Consider the following 27,329-nt stretch of genomic DNA (forward strand, 5'->3'; position numbering starts at 1 on the left):
TACAAAAGAAAGCTTGTCGAGATTCTGAAAAGGCTTAAGACTGAGGACAAAATTAATGAGGGGCAATACAGGTTGCTTTACCCAACAGCAGAGAATACCCCCAGGATGTATTGCACTACCAAAATACACAAACCTGGTAATCCTATCAGACCAATAGTTGACTACACCGGCTCTATTGCGTATCAGACATCAAAAGCCCTCGCAGAAATACTTGCACCTTTAGTCGGTACCTCTGAACATCATGTGGTAAATTCCAAAGCCTTAGCAGAAGAGATGACAGCCGTGATGATAGACGATGGTGATATTTTGAACTCCCATGACGTCGTATCGCTCTTCACGAACACCCCAATTGACAAATCACTGGACGTCACATGATTAAAGCCAGGCTTGAAAGTGACAACACTCTTAAGGACAGAACCAAATTGAATGCTGAAGACATCATCCAACTTCTCAGCTTCGTTCTCACCACAACATATTTCAGTTTTCGGAGACAGATCTACCGCCAGATTTTCGGAGCTGCTATGGGCAGCCCAGTCAGTGCTATCGTCGCCAATTTATTCATGGAGTGGTTAGAGAAAGAAGCAGTTGCCACAGCGCCCCTTGATTGTAAACCAAAGATCTGGAGAAGATATGTTGATGATGTGCTGGAGATCATACAGAAGGATAGCACTCAAAAGCTCACTGACCATTTAAATTCCGTCGACCCGACAGGGAATATTAAATTCACATTTGAAGAGGAGGACCAAGGTAAAATCCCTTTTCTGGACACATTAATCGTCCGCAAAGAAGACGGGTCCTTGAAGCTGCTGGTTTATCGAAAGAAAACGCATACGGACCAGTATCTGAATTTTCAGTCGCAGCACCCCCTTCACCAAAAACTTGGGGTCATCCGGACTCTTATGGATAGGATGGATAACATCGTGACAGAGGAAGAAGACAAGAAAGAGGATCCAAAATGGTCTTTGGATAGAGTTAAACAGCAAATGAAGGACAAGCAACCGAAAGCGAGAGAGAAAAAGAAGGACGACATACCATCAAAAGGAATGGTGGTCATACCCTACGTGGAAGGCGTGGCAGAGAGGCTGCAAAGAATATTTAAAAAACATAACATCTCCACAGCGATGCGGCCTACCAACACGCTAAAAAGCCTTTTAGTCCACCCTAAGGACAAGAAGGACATAGAGCAGACAAGTGACGTTGTCTACAATATCCCGTGTAAAGGGTGTGACAAGTCCTACATAGGGGAGACAGGAAGACAGTTTGCAGTTTGGGACAAGACTCAAAGAACACAAGAAAGACTCTGAAACAATAGCCGAAAGAAAATTCACAAGAGCAAACCGAAAAGAATCAACTTCTGAACAACACAAATCAGCCATTACTGATCACATCGCTCAGGAAAACCACGTCATTGAATGGGAAGGGGCAAAAGTACTCACCAGAAGAATAAGGGAAGCCATCCAAATCCGCAAAAAGGGGGCCAAAGCAATCAACCGCAACGAAGTTTTCGTCTCTCTCGATCACGTATACGATCCACTGCTCAAAACAAAAACAACTTCACTTCCGGGAAATGTCAACAAACCGTTTCGCGGGAAAAGCAGTGGACCAAGACACTTGTGATCAAGCCATCAGCCCAGATGGCGAAAGCTAAAGAAGTGAGTTTCTTTTTTATTGGATTTGCCTAGCAAAATGTTTAATTAAATGTTGGATAAAGTCCGAAATTGTGCCCCCCCCCCTCAAAGCTCAAATTCAGCCTTCTCTCCTTAAATCCATCATTTTAGGCAAATTTGCTACATTATGAGCATCATAATGTGAACTTATGGAAAGCACATTTCCTATCAAACAATTGAATATATGAATACAAAAGCCACCAAAGTCCATACTTTGGCCAAATTGAGTTAAGCATGGGAAAGTGTTGCTATACATAGGCCTGTCATATGTATGAAAGAACAACTCAAATTCATCCTCTGTGTCTATTGAGCATGTGAAAAATAACATGTATGAAAGAATCAACCCAAGTCCATGATTTGAGTCTTGTAACACATTGATTGAAATCCAGTATGTATAAAAGTTCACTTGTAACACATTCATTGCTGGAGAGTGACTTTTGAAAAAAAATGGGTTTAATCAAGGAAAGTGTGTGGTTTATATTACATGGCAGAATGCTTATCAACATTATACATAACTGTGTGCTTTATTTTGTATTATCTTACTAGTGGTAATCTCATTCCAACATTATTGTCTTTGTATATGATTCAAATAACCACCCAAGTCCAGAATTTAAAATGAACCCCACGAAGTCCCTGAAATGCTAATCGTCATACCTAATACAGTTTAACACGTACAACTTACCATATTGACCAGGTAAATCTAACTGAAGGAATTAAAATGATACACAGGTTTTTTTCTCAAAATCACTTCCCATGGACTTGGGTGGGTTTTGGATTCATGTATTCAATTATTTTACACCATCTCCCGACACACCCCACTAAATATTTAGCTCGTGCGGTTTATGCAGACTCATTCCAGACCAGTCTTGGAATTTGGCAAAAAAACTATTTACACAAGTCTGTGTAAGTAAAATTAAGGGCTACAAATTACCTACAGTAATTTCACTGGTCTCATGTTGGCAAATTGGTAGTATTTTCAAATCAGGCAGGCACATCCCCTTATGCAGGAGCTTTAAAAATTCAGGATTTCCGTCACTGAGAAATGAATGTTGCTGAAAATATTCCCTTTTCCCGTTATCATGATTGTGAAAATGTTGGAACCCTTTTAGAATCTATCACTGACGAATTTGATTACAATTCTTGCGAAACGAAAATGATAAAAAATTTATGACAATTTTCCTAAATCATGCATGCATATAGCATTAATTAAGGTCTTTATTTTAAGCGAGTACATGAGCTCCTGTTCTTCTCTGTTGACACACTGAGCGAACATCATCATCACATCCTCCCGATCCATTTACTGATATTTAGCGATTAAATCATCCAAGAAAATTAAGCTAAAATGAGCAAAGTAGGTATTGGGCCTACGTAGCCCCATTACCTACTTCGCTTATATTATACTGGGGAAACGATTTTAATCGTTTGATGCTTAATGTTTGATGCTTGATGTTTAATGTTTGATTTGATGCTTATTAAAAGCATCAGTAATGATCTCATTCACTTGTGTACTTGCATAATATTTGTGTAGACATTTGCGCCGGTCGGGATTTGCGTTTATATGTTGTCTTGTTTAATTGTAACACTTTGGGTTGGTAAACTGTTCTTTCTTTCCTAAAATGAGCAAATAAACGCTTAATGCTTAATACGAATAATTGCTATCATCATCATTAACATCGTCATTGTTATCTTATTATTTTTTTCCCGCCAATGGGGGGTTAACCCTGAATTGACACTTAATTTAGGTGCCATTTATCTTGGGTCCAATCTCTGCCATGGAAAGTTTACTAGGCCTATATCTTTATAAATATAATAATCGATTGTGCTAGATTTGGGTTTTTGCGTTTCATATTTGAAAGAACTAATGTTTAATTGCAATATTTCGAAGCCACAAACCAAAACTGGGTGCTATGATGTACGAGATTGGCCCCGAGTATGTATTTTACCAAGTTGGCAGTAGAAATTTGCTTCATTTTGCATATGCATGACTTTCTTCTGAAGACCTTGTGCAGGTACAGGTCTGCAGGATCCGGAGCCATATTTTTTAAGTTTTAGCCTATTAAAAAAATAAAATTTGTACTGAATGGTAAAAGACAGAAAAGGCAAACAGACAGAAGTTTAGAGTTATGAATTATAGAGTTAACAGGTAGTTGTAAGAGTTAAATTGTTGTGGACATGATGGGTGTGAGCGCGAAAATGTTGAAGGTCAGGTCACTGAGGTCAGGTGGCGGCGGATGTGATATCGCCATTTTTGACGTCGCCATTGGATTCAGGATGATCGAGCTGGCAACTTGTGAAACCACCCGGCCGTATGGCATTTTCCATATACTTGGTTAGTTTTGTGGGGTTCATTATCGAACCCCAACGGTTTTGGCTTGTATTTATATTATTTATTAACATAGGCCTATTTGTTTGTGATATTTCAAGTGTTTTAAAAATTTTCAAAATAATCCCATTCAATTACACGGTTGACGATGAAAATTTACTGAATTTAGAGAATGCAATGCAACCACCACCTGATTGGATTAACACATAATCATCAAATCATGAAATCTTCACAAACAATTCTAAATTTGTTATGTGGTGTCAAAGCAAAATTATCTTACTCTAAAACCGCTTCGGTACGACAAAGTACCCCACTGTAAATACGAGGGGGTATCCAAAAGTTTTTGACATCGCCCAGAAGTGAAAGAGCTATACCGATGAAATTTTGTCAGTGTAATCACTGGTCCTTATGTACATTATGTTCCAAAAATGGTCTCATAAGTATGTTTACTTTTTTTACAGGTGGCGCTAGATGGGCAGTAGGCGCATAACCTGCAAGATGGTGAAAATTGAGGCATGCAGCGTGATTAAGTTCATGCATTTGAAGGGCTAGGCCTACAATGCTCAGAAAATCTATGATGAAATGAAAGCAATCTACGGTGATGATTGCCCATCATATGGCACTATTGCTTTTTGAAAAAGGAATTTCCAAACTGGCCACATGTCCCTCACAGATGAGCCAAGAAGTGGACGTCCATCACTTACGGATGATGCGGCCACAGTGAAAAACCTCAAGAAAGTGGAGAATCTTATCATGAAAAGGTTATGTGCCTACTTCCCATCTAGCGCCACCTGTGAAGAAAGTAAACATACTTATGAGACCATTTTTGGACCATAATGTACATAAGGACCAGTGATTACACTGACAAAATTTCATTGGTATAGCTCTTTCACTTCTGGGTGATGTCAAAAACTTTTGGATACCCCCTGGTATGTTGTTTTTCAATTTATAACTGCTAACCGTCTATTTTGAATGGGGCTGTTAGCCTTGTATTTTCGCCTGCCTCGAACGTCACGTGTCGCGTGTCCTATACCGCCTGGGTCAGGTCAAAGTCATCCGAGGGGAATTAAGTATAGATTGTTAAAGGTCATCTGAGGTCGACTAATTATATATTGTTGGATTGTCAGAATGTTCAAAGTCGTGTCATAATATAACATAATCACAATTAAACATCAAAACCATCAAAGTCATATCAAAGTTAACAATTACTGATATTAGATATTTGGTTTGGCATGAATTGGTTATCATCATCCTTGGGCAGCAAACGTTCTTAAGGTCGTCTAAATATAGATTGTTGCGAAACTAGGTGGATGTAATTTCCATTGATCCCTTTGTTACGTATTTAGCACACATTTTTCAATCTAGCTTTCAATATGAAAATTCTTGAGAATTTCCTAGTATGTCATTGGTGGTAACGATATTTCCCACCAGGTTAGTTGTGCATGTGCCACACACAAAAATGACCAGCATTGCAAGCATTTGTCAATGTAAAATTATAAAACATGAACTCAAATCCATATTCCATTTGCTGAGGAGGACGCCCTCAATATTTTTTACACGATTGTATTAAATACCCGGATTAAATATCAGATTATGTTGTTCAAGTCCAAAGATTTACTCACGTTTTAGACGTTTCATCTTCCGTGCGGAAGATTTCATCAGTAATGCGCCGATACAGCCGCTGCACCACCTCTGGTCCTCCTACTCTCATCCCCAGGGTGTGTAGTTGTTTGCAGTAGCTGATCGTATACATGACTCAAAGAATAAGTCCCTTCATTGCGATTGATGACGTTGTCCCCCCCCCCGCTTTCTGATCCACATGGCCTCTCTGATCCACCGTGTTTGTTTACATGAGTCTTTATCGACGACTTTGGTACGGTGTACCATCTCCGCCAATTTCCTTTTTAATGTCCCTTTTTTTAATTTCCTTTTTTTTAATTTCCCTTTTTTTTAATTTCACTTTTTTTTTTTAATTCCCCCTTTTTTTAATTTCCTTTTTTTGGAATTTCCTTTTTTTTTTTGAATTTCCTTTTTTTTGAATTTCCTTTTTTTGGAATTTCCTTTTTTTTTTGAATTTCCTTTTTTTTGAATTTCCTTTTTTTTTTGAATTTCCCCTCTTTTTTTGAATTTCCTTTTTTTTAATTCCCCTTTTTTTTAATTTCCCCTTTTTTTTTGAATTTCCTTTTTTTTAATTTCCCTTTTTTTTTGAATTTCCTTTTTTTTTTTGAATTTCCCTTTTTTTTTTTTTTTTGAATTTCACCTTTTTTTTTTTTGAATTTCCCTTTTATTTTTGAATTTCACCTTTGTTCGAACTCACGGCGCAGGGCTGTGGATACTCTGTGGGCCTAGCGCCTTAGACCAGTCGGCCACTTGTCATATTGTTATGCTTTTGAAAATTATTTGAACATATGGTCGCAACTTCAACATAGGCCTACCACGTGACAAGCAAAGGCAGAAAATGCGGGAGAAAATGTACCATATTTTGGAATTTTATTTGTTAAAAACATTAATGTGTATTAATAGCGCTCAATTGTTGAGAAATCCGACAATAATATACATGATAAATGGGCAATTATTATACATGCATTATCGATTTGAACTCGCTAGGCCGCACCGGCTGCACGTGCTATAATACTCCTATATATACATTATAGAACCTGCCATTTTTCGTGCATACATGGTCTGGATTTTCGCAATTTATAGGATAATTACACGTAGGTCCCCCAAAGTTTCTTCCAGTTATTGAAGTGCTTATATAATGACATGATGTTGCATTCAATAATATAAGCCTACGTATACTTTACTTTACCTTTACTGTCACTATCATAATTATATAAACTTTTTCATAACCATTTTATACTAGTAGTTTGATGTAATAAATATCAGTATAATTTCGAGTTCAACTGAATGCTTTCATCATGATTAATAACATGTTTTATTTATCAAAAATCGACTATGGCATAGTCTAGGACCTACGTAAAATTTTCATAAAATTTTTACCATCAATAGAGTGTTAATTTTGACTAAATTCAGAAAATATTTTGGCGTATATAATTATAAAATTGAAATAAAATTCTCTGCCTTGATTTATTTGTTTGTTTATGTATTTATTTAACAATTACCGGTAATTGATTATTTGCTTATTTATGTGTTTATTTATCAATCAATGAATTCTTTTATTTATTAATTTATTGATCAATTAATGATTTATTTTATTTATATTTATTTCTTTATTTAATCGTTTTCATTTAATAAATTAATTGATAACAACCGTATTCATTCCAATAAGCGCCCATGTCCCAATATAAAGCGCCCACCCAGGGAAGCTTAGGGATTAAGTTTAAAATGTAGCTCCTGGATGACCTTTGACCTCGGATGACCTCGATTTTAAGTTTTACGTGTTCCCCTCATATCAAGGATTCCACCCACCAAGTTTGAGCCCGATCGGACAAAGTTTGAAATTTGACCCCTCCATAATGACCTTTGACCTCGCTTGACCTCAATTTTATTTCGGGAATATATTCCCCTCGTATCAAGGATTCCACCCACCAAATTTGAGCCCGATCGGACAAAGTTTGAAATTTGACCCCTCCGTAATGACCTTTGACCTTGGTTGACCTCGATTTTATTTCGCGCATTATATTCCCCTTGTATCAAGGATGCCACCCACCAAATTTGGGCCCGATCGGACAGAGTTTAATTTTTTGATGAATATGCATTTTTTTTTGCGAAATAATTTCCCCTTTTTAATTTCCCCTTTTTTTAATTTCCTTTTTTTTTAATTTCCCGATATTTTTTTGATGTGCGTATAATGTTGCAGCTAGTGGATTCATGTTAGTATACCGCGGGGAGCATATAGCCTTAGTCAAGGCTTCGTCCGTACTTTATATTTCAACACAGCTGTCCAACATGGATAGCGCTCGCATAGCTTTCTCTTTTTATATCTTGGCCTATAGTGAAGACAAAAATTAAATCCAAACCTAGTAAAACAATCCGAATCCAATAGAGTGATCACGAGGCTTATATTAAAGAAGGCCTAATTTGAATTAGATAAGAATAATAATTGTTAATAATATATTAAATATTTAGACCCTTCCACTGTATAAGTCTTTATTCGGCCTATAGCTAAAGCCACAATTTCTCCGTGTTCATGGTGTTACAAAATCTAAAATCCGTCTTGCAAATTGGACGATTCCGTGATTTTCCGTGTCCACTGTAAAGCACTAGGCCTATGGCCAGAATCTTGGATCGTAGGCCTAAAATTAATGCTAGAATTGATTGTTTAATGGTTGATTACTGCTAAATAATCACTTTTCTTTGTTTTATTTTACAAATCAACACAAAAGTTAGACATTTTATACAGTTTTTCACTATTTGGTGGCATTTTCAAATTTCCCTGAGCAAACCCCGACATAAGATGAGTTTTTAACATCTTTTTAAACATAGTTACATTTTTAGCAGTTCTAAAATATATAGGCAATTCATTCCATGACGTGGAGCTGCAATTTCAAATGACTCATGTGCTCTTATTTGGTTTCTTGAAGAAGTTGCATGTTTCCAGATCGAAGAGTAGGCCTACGAGTGGGAACATAATTTGAAAGAAGTTCAGATAAATATGACGGAGCCTATCATTATTACATTTATATACAATCAACATAAGTTAAACAACAATTCATTGGAACACAGGAAGCCAATGCAGTTCCTTACCAGTGTCTTATTAGTTTGTGAGAAAAATGCAAAAATAAAAAGGCCTAATAGTCATAAAATAGCTCTATTAAATAGTACGAATATGCCGTCAAGTCAAGTCAAGTCAAGTTAAACTTTATTAATCCATTTCTGGAAATTACATGCACATATGAGATCATAAAACTACAATATATTAGAGAACAAGCATTATACAAAAACAGGTATTATGAGCAAAATGAAATTCAAGGGCACTCCCTAGAAATGGAATGAAAACATAAATTAACGACGGTACTTTGAGTTATGATAAAAAATAGCTTGAGGAACAAATGAGTTCAGGTACCTGTCTGTATTTGCACGCGGCATTTGCATACGACCGGATTTTGTCTCGGCCAAGATTCTGCTTTGTGAGAAAATAAAAGGGGGAATTAAAAAAAAGAGGGAAAATAAAAAAAAAAAAAAGAGAAATTAAAAAAAGGGGAAATAAAAAAAGGGAAATTAAAAAAAAGGGGAAATTAAAAAAAAAAGGAGAAAATTAAAAAAAAAAATAAATTTAAAAAAAAAAAGGGGAAATTAAAAAAGGAAATTAAAAAAAAAGGAAATTTAAAAAAAGTGGAAATTAAAAAAAAAAGGGAAATTAAAAAAGGGAAATTAAAAAAAAAGGGGAAATTAAAAAAAAAGAGGAAATTAAAAAAAAAAGAGGAAATTAAAAAAAAAAAGGGGAATTAAAAAAAAAAGGGGAAATTAAAAAAAAAGGGAAATTGGCGGAGATGGTACACCGTACTTTGGCCCCTTCCCAATTAATCACATGGTTCTGCTGTGAAACATGGTCTGTAATTGCCGATTTGTTTATTTCCTCAACCGAGTCCTTCCTTACCGCTCGGGTAAATTTTCTTGTCACTAACTTATCCGATTCCTTTTGGTGCTCTTTCATTCTTACGCTAATGACATCATTAACATGCTTCAAACTCACCGGTGAGCTTCGTGATAACCCGGGTTGTATTTATGTACGATATATTGAGATCTATGGTTACAATCTTTTACCATCAATCGCTCACTTGACACATCTGAGAATGTTGACCTTGCGATGGGTGAACTATTCGACAAAAAATTTTGAGATGATGATACAGGCACTGCCTAATCTTGAAAAACTTGAATTAGATGGAATGTCCGTGACGTCATCGGTGGTTAATCTGATCAGCATTCATCTTAAGAAAATTAATTCGCTAGAGTTGTCTCCATGGATTTCGTAAAACTATTCTTCTGAAAGTTTACACTCACTTTCATACCACCCCACACTTGAAATCCTTGCGATACGGCAGGCATATGATGAGAAAAATCAAACAAATCATGATGCAGTCATGTCTACAGTAGAATTCATCTCGACCTTTGCAGGACTTAAACCCCATTAAAAGCTATTAAACCAAGATAACACTCATTGAAGCAGCTCAACTGATTAAATCAGATCTTCTCTGGTTGTGCACGAGTGTCTGTTTTCAATGTGCGACATCGCAATAATGCTGGTATTATAGCTTCAGTTGGGTAACCGATTATAAAGGAAACGAAAGGAAACAATGGTATGTGTACCATTGTTCACGAAATGAGACAAAGACCTGCTTTTTGTTAACCAGCATTCTTCAAAATGAGCAACATAATGATTGTTGACTTAACACGGTTTGGAAATAATTTCTTCATATTTTTGGTGTTATCTGTCGTTTACATATCCTTCCTAAAACACAAAAGTGCGACCCTCTCCAAACATCTAAATTAGCTAAAAATTTAGGACATGTTACAAAACTCTATTTTCTAGAACCTATTTAGAATAATTTAAATGTAGCTTTTACCGTTTTTTGTGGCATCCTTCAGAAGTGAGCGGTCCGATACCAATATTTTCGGTCAAATCTCCATTCAATTAACACGGGGAGTTGGCTAGCTATGCCTTGCCCTCACTCATATTTTACAAAAGTGCGACCATTTCTGAACATCTAACCTAGCTGTAATTTTAGGTCATGTTAGAGAAATATATTTGCTAGAAGTTTTGGAGAATAAATAAAATATTGGCTGGTTATTTTTCACACAGTGATGTTAACTAGGCAAGTGTCCATTCTCCCAACATACATCATTTGTGGAGGTCACGCGTCAATGGTGAGAGCACTGTGTATTGTGTATAGGAAAACGGACAGTAACTGCAGTATGTTGGGTTGAGCGAATATATGACATTATTGGTTACACTTCCTAAGATCAGAAATGTGAAACTGACAGGATTCGTAAAATAATATGGGGTCTTTGGGTGACAGCGATGCTGAAAAAGGGGGTCTTAACAGCCCTACATACGCGTCACCTCCAAAGTTGGAGTGCCCCCCCCCCCGGGATATAGGCATTCTAAGCTTATACCGTACCTGTGACTTCTGAGATGTTGAAGTTAGAGAATATTCTAAAATATTGAAGCGATGCATTCACAAGAGATGCTTTCAAATATGCATGGATGTATTGGTGGAAATAAACGATACGATACCTTAACCCTAGAACTACGAGGGGGGGAAGTGTACAAACCCCAAGATTTTTTATCCGTCATAAAAAAAACGCACACGTTTACGCCCAAACGACCTTAGCTAATCGTAGATACATCCTTTGCGCTCATTTTGGTAGGACCGGCCATCAAAGATGACCATGGAAGAGGGGAAGGTTGGTGAGGACCCAATGATTTTCATTTCGCTCTTGTGAATTTATTTCAAGAGCTACTGGTAATTTCCTTTTATATTTAGCAGAAAATTTGGTGAAAACTGCATTTCTGCAGAATTTTTTAGCCGAAAATCAATTTTGCCTATACTTTTGTACACAGCCAGAATTTCCCAAATTTGCATGGGTGCCCTCACATCATGACGTCATAGCGACATTATGTGGGGAATGTTTGTATTTAGTTTGGTATCACCGGATATAGCGGACTCATAGCTATATATTAGTACCAAATATAACGGTATATGACGTTTATAATTGAAAATTAAGGTGGATCGCACCCCCCCCTCCCCCTCCCCCCCAAGTTTGTGTTATAAAATATGGCTCAGTAGTTCTAGGGTTAAAGTAGTTTTACTGCCAAAACAAGAATATGATTTATAATTTTGGAGTTTACACAAGATAAAGTTTGAATTGTATATTTAGATATATACAAATATATAACAAAGGCAAATAAATACACGTGAATACCTTTTTTTTATTAAGCTTTATGTATCATCATGAAACCCAATTCTTAAATATTGTTTCTTTATCAAATTCTGAAATTCAAGAAATTTAATAGAGTCTGTATTATGAATAACTTTTTGATTCCAAGGGTACATTATAATAATGACAAAATTCTACTTGCATCACAGATATTGAATACGTGAACACTTATCTGGGTGTCCATTAAATTTCACCAATATTTATCAGAATTTTGTAATGTTACAAGAAACAAACCTTTTCTCAACCTTTTAGAGATTCCGACATTTTATTTAAATAATATATTTTTTTTAATGAGCCGTTTCTTTGTAAAAAGGAACTCCTTTAAAAATGACAGTGCATAATCACTAAACGCCTCCATATTTCATTTTGGTATATCCCGATATTGTTAAAATTTGTGTTTGCAGAATTATATCGATAAAATGACACATTAAAACAATTACTATCGTTATTTTAAAAAGGGCATTTTGTATTGTGCATTTTTACTGAATTTCGGCGATGTACGAGGAATGAACACCCACAGTATTTTTTTAACCGCGTAAGTTATGTAATGAAAGATCAAGCACAATTATTGTTTTCAAAAATGCTGATATACTTCAAGACAATTTTTCCAACCCCATCCCTCCCATGTCAAAAAGAAATCTACGCCACTGTTCCGGGGACACATTCCAAGTATATCCCAAGACTCCTCAGATACCCCCCTGTGTGTTGCCTAGTGCGACGAGGGTGTTGATGCGCTTACAAACCAAAACAGCATGAACAATGCCTGCCCCCTCATTTATTATATTTTCCCTCGCTTGCCCCCCCCCCACCCCAAATCCAAATGTCTACTTACGCCACTGTATACATGCATATCATATCTCAACACTTTTCCTTCAAAAAATGGTTATACTGTATTATGCTATAGGCATACCAAATATATTCAACAAACAGAAGATATTATGCAAACAAAATACTCCTATATAGAAACACAGCTGGATCAATTTCCACCCAGATGCTACACAAGGAACACCTATGCTACATTATGTTATAAATTATCTGAATATCCATAATAGCCTTAATAATATCCAAATTATCGGAAATGTTAAAATTATCTTAATGCCATAAGATTATCCAAATTAACTAAAATATCAAAATATCTGGAATATTGTTGAGTATTTTGTAGAAGTAGAATATCCAAATTATCTGAAATATCCAAATTATCCTTATTAGTCATAATAATATCCACATTATACATACTAATATCCCAATTATCTGAATATCCTTAATAATATCCTAATTATCTGAAATTATTCTAGTTAGCCACAACAATATTCAAATTAGCTATAATAATATCCAAATTATCTTAATATCCATAATACCCTTAATAATATCCAAATAATAATAATAGTCTTTATAATATTCACATTATCTGCAATAGCCAAATTATCTTAATTAGCCTTAATAATATCTAAATTTCCGAATTACATAGTCTGATGCGTCGACTTGTGGATGAGCCGAAGAGTTGTTCGGAGGAATGTATGTGGAGTACTGGAAGTTCTGGGCCAGATATGTGACGTGTCATGTCAAAAGGAGACACTTTTGGGCAGGATCGTAAATGAAGAAAAGGCCAAAAATCTTCCCGGGGGTGATTTTTTCACAATTTAAGTTTGTTGCAAATTTGTGATGTTATTAATGTTTAAAATATTGTCTGATAGTTTCAGACCGGAATATAACTGGCATCTTCTATTTTTTGAGACATTTTTCAAGATAATTCCTACTGTTAACATTGACAATAATATTTTCAAAGGCCGATATCTCAATTTCCAATTTTATAATACCATAACTTAGGAACTCAATAACTTCGCTTAGGAATGTCTGATTTCATTGGGAAAAACGGCGCTGTGGAGCAAAATATCTCTATATTTAAGATATGTAAAAACCTCAAAATTGATAACCTGCCCAAAAGTGTCTCCTTTTGGGCCCCCACCCAAACCGCTCCTGGGGAAAAGAGAGAAAGCAGGGAGAGGAAAGAGAGAGAGAGGGAGAGAGAGAGAGAGAGAGAGAGAGAGAGAGAGAGAGAGAGAGAGAGAGAGAGAGAGAGAGAGAGAGAGAGAGAGAGAGAGAGAGAGAGAGAGAGAGAGAGAGAGAGAGAGAGAGAGAGAGAGGAGGGAGGAGAGAGAAGGGGAGGAGGAGAGAGGAATCTGTACACGTCAATAAATGCAATTCCATATACGAAATATATTATCAGTATACTCGTATAGATCCCAAGATGGTGATCGTTGTTGACAATATTTTAGGGGCAACGGACTTCTCGAAGGCAAATAAGTAGACTAATGCCCTGAAATCCTAATTGCACAAAGAGCGCCCAAAGTAAAAAAATAGAAAAGGGCCAACCCAAAAAAAGGAGAGTTGAAAAGTGGGTTCAAGAAGGCTATGTGCCACACATTTCTTGTCGAAAATTGTCGATACCACCACAAAATGTGCTGATTTAGTCATTTACCGAGCTGTTTCAAACTTGCGGTGTCAAACTTGTTTTGGAATAATTATTAGACCAGTTTCTGTCAAAGGTAGAAAGGCGTATTCACTTTCAGTTAAAAATATTATGTAATGTTCGTGTTTTTCTATATTTTGCCACTCGAAATGAAGGCAAAATTCTAATTCATTCGCATATTTAACATGCTATTATAACAACCACTTTATGGCCGAAATTTATTTCTATTAAGGCCAATTAGTAATAAAAGTGAAAATTTTTCTCGTGATGTGAACAAATTCTTTGAGATAATAATAAGTATTATCAGTTGGATGATTCAGTTTGCCATTACCCATGTCGGGCTACTGTATTGCCAGAGTGAGTTTCACCAAATGGCAACAAAATCGAATTTATTACCTTTTTTCAAAAAATATTACTTGATAACCGTTTATCACTTTAGCACAAAAAGTGCTCCTTTCTTTTTAATTACCGGTAGGACCTTGTTTGGCACTTTTACTCTGAAAAGTGGACTTGTTTGTCCATGGGGGAGGGGCGTTCTACTTCCCGCATCTACCCTCCTTTTTTGATGGATATGGGCCCATCCCACATCCCCTAAAAATCTTAGTTACGCCACTGGTTGTCCGGAACATATGTGGAGTATGATACAGGAATATATTCTGGATGTTCTGGACCAGATGTGTCGATAGGTGAATGCTGCAATGAGTTGTGCGGAACATATGTGGAGTCTGATACAGGAAGATGTCCTGGAAGTTCTGGACCAGATGTGTCGATGGGTGGATGCTGCGATGAGTTGTCCGGAACATATGTGGAGTATGATACAGGAAGATGCCCTGGAAGTTCTGGGCCAGATGTGTCGATGGGTGGATGCTGCGATGAGTTGTCCGGAACATATGTGGAGTATGATACAGGAAGATGTTCTGGAAGTTCTGGGCCAGATGTGTCGATGGGAGGATGCTGCGATGAGTTGTCCGGAGAAGGAACATGTGTGTAGTATGGTACAGGAGGAGGTCCTGGATGTTCTGGACCAGATATGTCGATGGATGGATGCTGCGATGAGTCGTCTGTTATAGGCCTATATGTGGCGTATGGTTCTAGAACTTCTGGGTTATTTCGCCTGGACAAAGATGATAATAAAACAGAAAGTATCTATATATAATTCGTAATGCGATACAGCCGGACGACAAAGGGTGTATAATTATTGCTCAGGAAACAGAGAGTATTCTATCTAATTTTGCAGAGAGTATTCTATCAGCTGAGCAAGTCACATTATTTACACAGCTGTATAAACGCGGCAGGGATACCCATAAAGGCAACTATATCACACAGCCAATGCAAATTCGCGGATCGCTTTCTGTAAAAGAAGTCTATGAACAAGGCTTCAGTGCAAAGTTTAACGATAAAATTGAGTGACATAGGATTCTTATTACACCACACATCAACCACCGCACAAATAAGTGAAACAAGTAATAGTTACATAACAACTTCAACAAAACTGCCCTCTATGGAATGGTCATATCCAAGTGAACAATACTGGGATTTGAACCCATGACATCGTGCTGCGAGTAGAACCTTTACCGCTGCGCCACCGTGCCGCACTTCTTGCAATAAGTGACAAATTTCAATATCTTACCTCTTGCAATATATCACAACGCCAATCACTAATATGATTACAAGTATCCCAACTCCTGCAGTAGTTGCTCCGATAAGTATTGTTGATGTAAGAGCAGACACATCTGGTAATTAGAGAACAAGTGGAATAGAACATATTACCTTCAATTTTCTGTCAGTCACGGTATACCGGCAAAAGAGCCGATTCGTCGTAACGTGTTCCTCAAAATGTCACCCATATTTTGAAGGCAACAATTCCAGATATAATATCATATAAGGCCGGGAATTGTTTTTGTTACCACTAGTGGTGAAGGATATTCAGTCAGGGCCGTCGCAAGGGACTGCATGTTGTCTTGTCGCCCTAGGGAGGATCCCTTGGTCAAAATGTGCGTTTCACCAAAGTCAACTTTCGAAAATAATGCATGTTGCACTGAAAATACGAGTAATTCTTGCTTACATCAACATCTTTAATAATACCCCTGTTGTCTTTTTTGAAGACAATTCTTGCCTGGATATTATAGACACCACATTGTCTTTTATTGCGGCCAACTAATTGCGTTACGGGAATGTTTGGTTTGGGTAAATTACTTTTACACTGATGTTATCAAGTAATACTTGTATTATCTGGGACGAGGTATTTCGTCTCAGCGTATTATAGTATTCTTGTCAATTTAAAGCCTATTCACGCGGTGATTCGCTTATTCGGAAAATTGTAAAAATGCATTTTTTGGCACCTTTGTTAGTAGCATAGATATGCTAATATAGCCTGCTATAGTGGTTAAGCCTAACACCTTTGTTAGTAGCATAGATATGCTAATATAGCCTGCTATAGTGGTTAAGCCTAACACCTTTGTTAGTAGCATAGATATGCTAATATAGCCTGCTATAGTGGTTAAGCCTAACACCTTTGTTAGTAGCATAGCATAGATATGCTAATATAGCCTGCTATAGTGGTTAAGCCTAACACCTTTGTTAGAAGCATAGATATGCTAATATAGCCTGCTATAGTGGTTAAGCCTAACACCTTTGTTAGTAGCATAGATATGCTAATATAGCCTGCTATAGTGGTTAAGCCTAACACCTTTGTTAGTAGCATAGATATGCTAATATAGCCTGCTATAGTGGTTAAGCCTAACACCTTTGTTAGTAGCATAGATATGCTAATATAGCCTGCTATAGTGGTTAAGCCTAACACCTTTGTTAGTAGCATAGATATGCTAATATAGCCTGCTATAGTGGTTAAGCCTAACACCTTTGTTAGTAGCATAGATATGCTAATATAGCCTGCTATAGTGGTTAAGCCTAACACCTTTGTTAGTAGCATAGATATGCTAATATAGCCTGCTATAGTGGTTAAGCCTAACACCTTTGTTAGTAGCATAGATATGCTAATATAGCCTGCTATAGTGGTTAAGCCTAACACCTTTGTTAGTAGCATAGATATGCTAATATAGCCTGCTATAGTGGTTAAGCCTAACACCTTTGTTAGTAGCATAGATATGCTAATATAGCCTGCTATAGTGGTTAAGCCTAACACCTTTGTTTCCAATGGACATTTTATTGTGAAATGTCATTGTACAAGGAATACATTAAAAAAAATTCCACATAGCCCCCGAATGAAAAGTATTTAATTATCTTTGTAATCACTCAAAAAGCATTTTGTGTGAATATTACATCCGAACTAAGTGCTATTAATTTTTTATGAGCCTTTTTATTTTACATGTAAAGTCTATGGGGGTGACGATTAGAAATGGACGGCAATATTGAAAAACCCTCATTTGGGTCCATTTTAGACACTAAAATGCCCATCGAAAAGACTAGCACTTTCGGATGTAAAACTCACACACAATGCTACCTGAGTGAGTACAAACATAATTAAATACATTTCATTCGGGGGCTATAGCAAAAACAAAAAATGTCCTATACCTTTATTTATTTATTTATTTATTTATTTATTTATTTATTTATTTATTTATTTATTTATTTATTTGGAAAACGCTTTTATAACAGCGACACCCACCGTCTTGGTGATGCATCCATATAAACAAAAGTTAACAAGAATTAAAAGATGATACTGAAAGTATTTACAAAAGTTAACAATACAAACAGAAATACTAAAAAGAATACTTAAAATACTAAAGTAAAAATACTAAAAAGAACACTAAGTTGGCTTGCATTCATCGTCCGCCCGTGGGTCAAATGAAGTGAGGAAAAAAAAGAATGAAGCAAATAAAGCCAGCATCAAAAGCCAATTGGCTCCTGGTGGAAGCTGAGTGCCAGCCACTTAAAACTACATCAACTTGATATATACATTATACAATAGACAAGATTGTAGTCAGTGTGGTGTGGAATTAATTACTTAAGGAAATCATTACGTGCCTTCCATGTTCTTTTCAGTAAAGATTTACATGTGACATCAAAACAAACATTAGCAGTGTGAACTAAGTCACTAGGAAAAGTTGGTAAAAATTGGATGCAGTCAATGTTGCTTGTAATAAATAATTCCCATACATATAATAGACTATTCCTTTCTAAACTTTCCTCCAATCTTTTGAACTCATTAGAACGAATATCATTGTACACTCGGCAAGAAAATATAAAGTGCCTTATATCTTCTATATATATTACTATGACACAAATCACATAAACCAGAAGTTTTACTATTATGCCAAGAGGCAACTCTACCGTTTAGAGGCAGTGTATTTGATCTTTAGGGGGGTCGATCTTTTGTGCGTAATTATAGAGGGCCAGGGGATTCACTCTATCATTAAAAAAATTATTTGAAGGAGTCAAAGAGCCCTAGGAATAAAAAATGTAGCGTAATTCACGCCAGATACAATTTCTTTATACGACAAAATTAATTTTGTAATCGATCAAAAAACGAACGTTTTATATCAATTTTAAATTTAGCCTGAATCCGTAAATATGGTACCTCTCGCCCTTTTTTGAGTCAAGGCTATTTTTACCATTATGCAGCGAACCATTGTTGAAGCTATTTCACATACATGTACAAAACATTCTAGAGAAAGAATGAGGTCATATAGTGTTGAAATATCTTTTGTTGATTTCGAATGATAATGTCATGAAGCCGTAAATTTTAAGGTCAAATTCCTAAAACCAAAACAAAACATTGCGACGCAGATAATTCCCGACTTACGCAATTTCATCATCACATCAGTGTCTTTATTATTTGTTTGAAACCTTTCCCAAACGTTCGTGCTATTTATGCATAAAACGGCTAATCTATCTTTACAAAACGCGTCTTTTTTAGTAAACAAAAGGCTAAAGATGGCATTATGAGATTTATCTTTTATCATTACACTCCATCGCTCAACTGCCACGGTGGCCGAGCGGTAAAGCGCTAGACGCGTAATCGAAGGAAGTTTAGAATCGCTGGTTCGAGTCCCAACGAAGCCTGTAGAAACTTTTTTTTTCTTCAAAATTCATGATCGCATTCCGAAATGAGTCACTTGTCGGTAAATCATGTATCGTATCCTTAAACTTTAACCTGGCACCATAAAAATCCAATTTATGTTGAAGATAATTCTCCAGGTTGGGCTTATTCTTAAAACGTATGTAATCACACAATGAGGATATATTTCAAGCTGTATTGTACCAACTTCTATTGTAATAATATTGATTTGCATCTTGAAACAATCTAATCCACGATCGGTGAGGAATATACACAGACCGAAAGATTTGGTCAAAACCACTGCCATTAAATCTGATATAAGCTTTAATTATGCAAAATAACAGAATACATAAAATTGTATTTTGTCGCGCAGTATAATTCATATGAATAAATCCAGCAATCATACCTGCAGCCTCGGTGGTCGTAGGACCAATTGTTGCTTCATTAATTGTAGTACTCCCTGTTGAAATAATCATTGCATTTAAATTAAAAGGTGCACAACTACTTAGTTAAAAATAAGAAAATGTGTTTTAAAATTCATTGAGACATTTGCCTCATTTTAAGGTTAGACTTACTTGCACGTGCAGGTCCGTGATTGATACAGATGTCTCAAAGTTGCTAAAAAAGTTGCATTGAAGTAGGGGGTCCGGTGGTTTCGCAAAATAGCTGTTATAGCCTACTATCCACGGATCGAGACCAGGGCCGGATTTACCATAGGGCCAGATGGGCCCGGGCCCAGGGCCTTCAAATTTTGGGGCCCAAAAATTGCCCTGTGCAGTGTGCATCTTCCATTTTAGCCGGAAAACACCATGTTTTGGGCCAAAATAGCCTACACAAATTGCAAAATTTTGCACGCTTTGCGCGCCCTGGCCTGTTATGTGACAAAATCAGCTTCAATTCGGGCTAAAATTGACATTTTTCGCACGCTTCGCGCGCAAATGTACTCGTTAAATCTAAAAACTTGGCCACTTGAGTGCACGAAGATGTCATGATAGTCAGGCATGGTGAAAGCATTTGGATGGTGAAAGTAGGCCCTAGGCCTAGGCCTAAAAATCAAACATGTTTGTTTGATGAAAAAATATAATATCACAATAGCAATGGATGTTCGAAATGGTGTTATTCTTGATCTATGACAATAAAATGATTAATAAAACGTTAAAAAAAAAAGTGGTGGGAAGTTTCGAACTTGAGCAAAAATTCATAAATGGATTAGAAGTCCATGGCCTTAACCGCTTCGCCACGGGGACGTCCCGATATCATGACGTGTGAAAGTGGAGTATTTATTAATATGAATGTATGCTGTGGTCCGGAAAGAATAACAGAATTGTGAAAAACTTGATTTTTTTGGCGAATGGGATCCAGAATTTGTATGTAGGGTATCTAGGAAAATGCTATGGTATATTTGAAAGTGAATCTCAAAAAGTAGTGCGCCAGTGACAGCCATGTATGGCTGTAGCAGTGACGAAAGATTCTGGATATCAGTATATGATTAGCTATGATTTGCCACTAATTTTGGCTATGGAATACCGCGTGAAATGTTTGTTTATTATCAAACAATCGGATTGACTCTAAGATTGGTGTATCTTTTTGAATTAATGAGTTATTAAAATATTACACTTTGGACAGTAAATAAGATTTAGCATGGTTTTAGATATATTTTGTACCCAGCGAAAAATATCATAGAACAATAGCGTTTTGTTTCGTGTAAATATAGTCCCGCGGTGCATCTGTTTGTTCTTCTTTTTCAGTCGTTTTTTTTAAACTTGCTGGTCATGCTACCGCATGACTCTAATTCCTTTCTAAACTTTCGTCCAATCTTTTGAACTCATTATAACGAATATCATTGTACACTCGGCAAGAAAATATATACTATGACACAAATCACATAAACCAGAAGTTTTACTATTATGCCAAGAGGCAACTCTACCGTTTAGAGGCAGTGTATTTGATCTTGCCTTAAGGGGGGTCGATCTTTTGTGCGTAATTATAGAGGGCCAGGGGATTCACCCTATCATTAAAAAAATTATTTGAAGGAGTCAAAGAGCCCTAGGAATAAAAAAAATGTAACGTAATTCACGCCAGATACAATTTCTTTATACGACAAAAATTAATTTTTGTAATCGATCAAAAAACGAACGTTTTATATCAATTTTAAATTTAGCCTGAATCCGTAAATATGGTACCTCTCGCCCTTTTTTGAGTCAAGGCTATTTTTACCATTATGCAGCAAACCATTGTTGAAGCTATTTCACATACATGTACAAAACATTCTAGAGAAAGAATGAGGACATATAGTGTTGAAATATCTTTTGTTGTTTTCGAATGATAATGTCATGAAGTCGTAAATTTTAAGGTCAAATTCCTAAAACCAAAACAAAACATTGCGACGCAGATAATTCCCGACTTACGCAATTTCATCATCACATCAGTGTCTTTATTATTTGTTTGAAACCTTTCCCAAACGTTCGTGCTATTTATGCATAAAACGGCTAATCTATCTTTACAAAACGCGTCTTTTTTAGTAAACAAAAGGCTAAAGATGGCATTATGAGATTTATCTTTTATCATTACACTCCATCGCTCAACTGCCACGGTGGCCGAGCGGTAAAGCGCTAGACGCGTAATCGAAGGAAGTTTAGAATCGCTGGTTCGACTCCCAACGAAGCCTGTGGAAATTTTTTTTTCTTCAAAATTCATGATCGCATTCCGAAATGAGTCACTTGTCGGTAAGTCATGTATCGTATCCTTAAACTTTAAGCTGGCACACCATACAAATCCAATTTATGTTGAAGATAATTCTCCAGGTTGGGCTTATTCTTAAAACGTATGTAATCACACAATGAGGATTTATTACAAGCTGTATTGTACCAACTTCTATTGTAATAATATTGATTTGCATCTTGAAACAATCTAATCCACGATGGGTGAGGAATATACACAGACCGAAAGATTTGGGCAAAACCACTGTCATTTAAAGTCTCTTCAAAGCAATCGATCCAATTCCATCTTAAGTGCTTGTTAGAATTGTGAATTGTAAAAATTGCATTGAAAAGAAGTTTAGGCCATCTATGAGAGTCCATATTAATTAGACGATCAAAGTACTTAACTTTACTAATCTTATGTGAATTTTCAATCGTATCCCAGCCTAAGTCTCCTAATAGGGTTATGGTTATGGAACAAAGGTGCTAAATCCACGTATTAAACAAAAACAGGATATTTTACGTCAACAGTAAAGAAATTAGCTACATGTACATGCATTTGAATGAGGCTTCAACTTTGGTAATACCGATGTTTTCCTCGTTTTCTTTTTTTTTTTTACATTTTCACTGGCATCACTAAAGGAGCCTTTAAGATACAGCAACAGAAAGTTTGTTCTCATCATTTGTCATTAAATCTGATATAAGCTTTAATTATGCAAAATAACAGAATACATAAAATTGTATTTTGCCGCGCAGTATAATTCATATGAATGAATCCAGCAATCATACCTGCAGCCTCGGTGGTCGTAGGACCAATTGCTGTTGCTTCATTTGCAGTACTCCCTGTTGAAATAATCATTGCATTTAAATTAAAAGGTGCACAACTATTTAGGTAAAAATAAGAAAATGTGTTTTAAAATTCATTGAGACATTTGCCTCATTTTAAGGTTAGACTTACTTGCAAGTGCAGGTCCGTGATTGATACAGATGTCTCAAAGTTGCTAAAAAGTTGCATTGAAGTAGGGGGTCCGGTGGTTTCGCAAAATAGCTGTTATAGCCTACTATCCACGGATCGAGACCAGGGCCGGATTTACCATAGGGCCAGATGGGCCCGGGCCCAGGGCCTTCAAATTTTGGGGCCCAAAAAATTGCCCTGTGCAGTGTGCATCTTCCATTTTAGCAGAAAAACACCATGTTTTGGGCCAAAATAGCCTACACAAATTGCAAAATTTTGCGCGCTTTGCGCGCCCTGGCCTGTTATGTGGCAAAATCAGCTTCAATTCGGGCTAAAATTGACATTTTTCGCACGCTTCGCGCGCAAATGTACTCGTTAAATCTAAAAACTTGGCCACTTGAGTGCACATGCCTTTCTCACGGTGCGTTTGGGGCTTCCAAATTTTGGCCTGGCCCAGGGCACCAAAAAGATAAATCCGGCCCTGATCGAGACAAATGTATCAACGTTTGAAAAAGTCAATTGAAAACGTGAAAGGGTTGTGACATTACTTGAGACAAATGTCTCAATGTATGGAAATATTTGTATAATGTATGTTGCAAAAATGGAAGTCCCTTTTGAAAACGTCATATTCAAACATGTAAAGATTTCTCTTAAAAATGTTTGCGACATTTGTAGCAATATCCTTTCGGAATTTTCAAATGGTGATACAAATGTCTCATTGATGTTAGACTACTAAACATTATGGCATGATTGTGTTTGCGTTTGGATTGCGTTTATATAAAGTGCCTATTTTATTTACCTGCACAGTCGATTTCATCTGTTCTATCAGTACAATATGCTTCAGCGTCGCATCGCACGCAATTTGGAATGGAGGTCAAGCCATCATCGCATATGAAATCGTGTTCTCCTTGTGTATCACAGGGAAGAATAATATTAGAATAATATTAGATGTAATATGGATGGTTTTGGTATTTATAATAAATGACATAACTAGCTCAATGCATTCACCTAATTTGAATGCGATGATGATAAAGATCTTTTATAATGGTTTGTGCTTTATGTTTATGCTTTATATGTTTTTGTATAAATTATTACTCATTGTATCCGTATGGTTTTAAATGTTATGCAGGGCCCCGTGTAAGAACAGCATTTAGCTGATCGGGTAAATAATTCGGAGTAGAAGTGATGTAATAATCGGATTAACTACCATAGCAATAGGTTTCAAACAATTTTTGATTATATTGCGCTTCACTACAAGCAAGTTGCACTCATCGCGTGTTCATGTCTGCAATCATAGATTGAATACAATACCGCTCTTTTCAATGGTACTAATCTTACAGGTGCAAGTGATCAGCATGATATGAATAAGCTATAGAATTAGGATCCAGGTCGTTATCCCCAAAGAGCTTTTAAATAGAAATAGAGTCGCAATAGATTATATAATCTTTTGTTCGTTTGATGCCGATTAGAAGTTGCGACAGGCTATTCATAAAAGTGGTACCATTGTTTCGAATAAAGGGGTTCCGCCATTAAATTGGTCACTGATCCGGCATCATATTAACGCTCTACACAACAGGCGAGTATCAATAAGTTACCACACTACAGTCACGTGTAAGGGCAGCCATGTGTAAAGTGGTACCATTGTACTCACGTATCCCAAATGTGTGCTTGTGTGGGTCTGGAGTCTATAAGGCGGCTTTAGCTGTCGATGCAATCATCTTTACCACCCACCTGACGTTAGGCGTTTCATTTAAATAAATTGAATGCTCTTGCTGATCGATTACACATTAGAATGTATGAAGGCTGCCATGTCCAGTCCATATATCTATATTACACTATAATGGTAATCGCTATACGTATACATGTAAGTATAAGTATAGGCCTATAAAGGTTGTTTTTAAGAAATTTCCATTTAATTTTATTTTAAGAAGGAGATTGGTATAGAAATAGTGGCGTACCCAAAGAGGGGAGGGGGTTGGGGAAGGGCAGATTCACCTCTGTGAGAAGTCTGGGGGGGGGAGGAGGGGGGAAGAGGGGATATGGAGAATGAGAGAGGGCTGGAGGAAGGAGAAATAAAAAGATATAATAAAGACAAGTAGATAAATAGAAATATAAGGAAAATGATGATAATGAGAGAGGGAGGGTGAGAGGGGACAATGAGAGCGAGGGAGTGATAAAGTGTAGGCCTAGGAAAGAATAAGTACAGAGAAGGGAAAAGAAAGGAATGATGAATATATTTAATAATAATTATTAGGCCTATATAATAACTAAACACATAACAGCACTGGGCAGCCATTCGATGATGTCAATGCCTTTATTCGTTACGTAATTAAAACGCCCAGTCAGATGTATTTCACACCTACCAAACACAACTCACCCAATTTCGCAAACTGGACGTTGAATGTACACTCTCATGAATATTGATTGGCAACATTTTCCAATATGTCACCGCTCTAATCGGAAACAATAGAACAATAGACCCTGCAGAGCGTTGGTTATCCCTGCTCATTGAAATCTATGGTTCAATGCTGAGGTACTTCGTGAACGTACTAGTGCAGCGCGATATAATCAAAAAATTGTTTAAACCTATTGCTATGGTAGTTAATCCGATCATTACATCACTTCCACAGCGAATACATGTCCAATTTTGCATTTTGAAGAAGCAGGATTTTCAATAAACAACATAACTGATCTGTACCAATCATTTCGATATAACCAGGAGGGTGAGAGTTCGTGGGTGCAGCCCGTTACTCAGAAGACCCGGTAGTCAGAAGACCCGCTAGTCAGAAAACCTATTATTCAGAAGGCCCGCTAGTCAGAATTTTCTGAGTAGCGGGCCTTTTGAATAACGGACTTTCTAAATAGTGGGCTTTTTGTTGTATTTTATGTAAAAGTCCCGCTACTCGGAATTTTTTTCTGACTCGCGGGTTTTCTGGCTAGCGGGCTGTATCCGTTACCCCAGAAGACCCACTATTCTGAATTCTGACTAGTGGGCTGTTTTAATCTGTTTTAACCCTAACCCTAGCCCTATATAACCATAATCCTGAGAATTGGGTTTTCTGAGTAGCGGGTTGTCTGAATAGAGGGTGTGATTCTGTAAAGGGCCCGTTAATCAGAAGGCCCGCTATTTTTTGAGTACCGGCCCTTCTGATTAACGGGTTTTCTCATTAGTGGGGCTTATGGTTAGCGGGTTATTTCAAATGAAAACAAGCCCGCTATTGAGAATTCTGAATAGCGGACCTTCTGGGTGACGGGTATTCTGAATAGTGGGCCTCCTGAGTAACGGGTCTTCTGAGTGACTGTTGTCCCCCAGAGTTCATAAGGGCAATGTCGGGGATCACGGGTCACATGCATGGGAAAACATAATATACCACCAACAGCCATTTGTTCATTGTAACGAATGGTTCCTGTTCTATCTACTTCCTAACGGACGGTCTGTGGCTAGTAAGGAATCGTCTTTGACCATGCATGAAAGGCATTTCCCGATAGATATACAGCCTGTCTCAAAAAAAGTTGTGCAAGTGAAAAGCGCCCTCTTGGGCAATTAGATAATACCGTTGTGACATGATGCTTACATCAACGTCAAGGGCGTAGTCTTAGCTCTCAAATGTCGTTTATTCTGTTCAATTTGCTTGTTTTAATCTCGAGATATGTTTAGTTAACAACGAAATCGTAAAATCACAATTGTGCCACTTTTACTAGGGAAGAGAGTTGTACACGTACAATGTAAATCAATGATAGCTGATGTTTATGCGTCTAATGTTTATACCCCCCCCCCTTTCGGGAGTCGTGCATTAGACGCATCAATATCAGCGCGCGTGTATTTTTGTCTAATTTCTTTCCCAACAAGTAATACGCGTTCATTAACCTATTTAAGTGTGCAATATTTGTTTTTATTTTAACATATGTCAAGAGTGACAAAGAAAGCCGTATTTACCATGATAAAATCATTGACATGCGCATGTATTTAATCTTACAGCAGAATATGAAATATTTATTTATCATTTAATCTGTTTTATGTAGAAAATGAGAATCATTATACCTGTATCATGATTAAACAGTAAAAACAATTTGTATTGTTGTGTAATTGATGCATTCTTTTGGTTTCACGAAGGAACTCTTGATAAATTTGATGCAATAATTCATTTACATGTACAGCCATCTTCCCTAGTAAAAGTGGCAGAAATGTGATTTTAGTCTTTCGTTGTTAACTAAACATATCTCGAGATTAAAATAAGCAAATTGAACAGAACAAACGGCATTTAAGAGCTAAGACTACGCCCTTGACGTTGA

General features: G+C 36.8%; 2 protein-coding genes across 2 annotated transcripts in view; one reads left to right on the forward strand and one right to left on the reverse strand.

The window, feature by feature from the left end:
• The first annotated feature begins 371 nt into the window (after positions 1-371).
• LOC140167497 (uncharacterized) lies at positions 372-1,304 on the forward strand. The gene has a single exon (XM_072190803.1). It carries the CDS (start codon positions 372-374, stop codon positions 1,302-1,304), a length of 933 nt encoding a protein of 310 aa, XP_072046904.1.
• A 16,717-nt stretch (positions 1,305-18,021) lies between these two features.
• LOC140167498 (fucolectin-3-like) overlaps positions 18,022-27,329 on the reverse strand; it is a 32,455-nt gene continuing 23,147 nt past the window's right edge. The window contains exons 5-8 of the mRNA XM_072190804.1: positions 23,836-23,943; positions 22,871-22,924; positions 19,789-19,842; positions 18,022-18,044 (exon numbers count right to left, since the gene is read on the reverse strand). Of these exons, the coding sequence (XP_072046905.1) occupies positions 18,022-18,044; positions 19,789-19,842; positions 22,871-22,924; positions 23,836-23,943 (239 nt within the window). The remainder of the gene's footprint in view (positions 18,045-19,788; positions 19,843-22,870; positions 22,925-23,835; positions 23,944-27,329) is intronic.

The sequence above is a fragment of the Amphiura filiformis genome, chromosome 13, assembly GCF_039555335.1.
Source record: "Amphiura filiformis chromosome 13, Afil_fr2py, whole genome shotgun sequence".
Classification (NCBI taxonomy): Eukaryota; Metazoa; Echinodermata; class Ophiuroidea; order Amphilepidida; family Amphiuridae; genus Amphiura; species Amphiura filiformis.

What these genes read in the sequence shown, in the direction of transcription:
- LOC140167497 (XM_072190803.1), top strand. Translation starts at nt 372, where the DNA reads ATGATTAAAGCCAGGCTTGAAAGTGACAACACTCTTAAGGACAGAACC.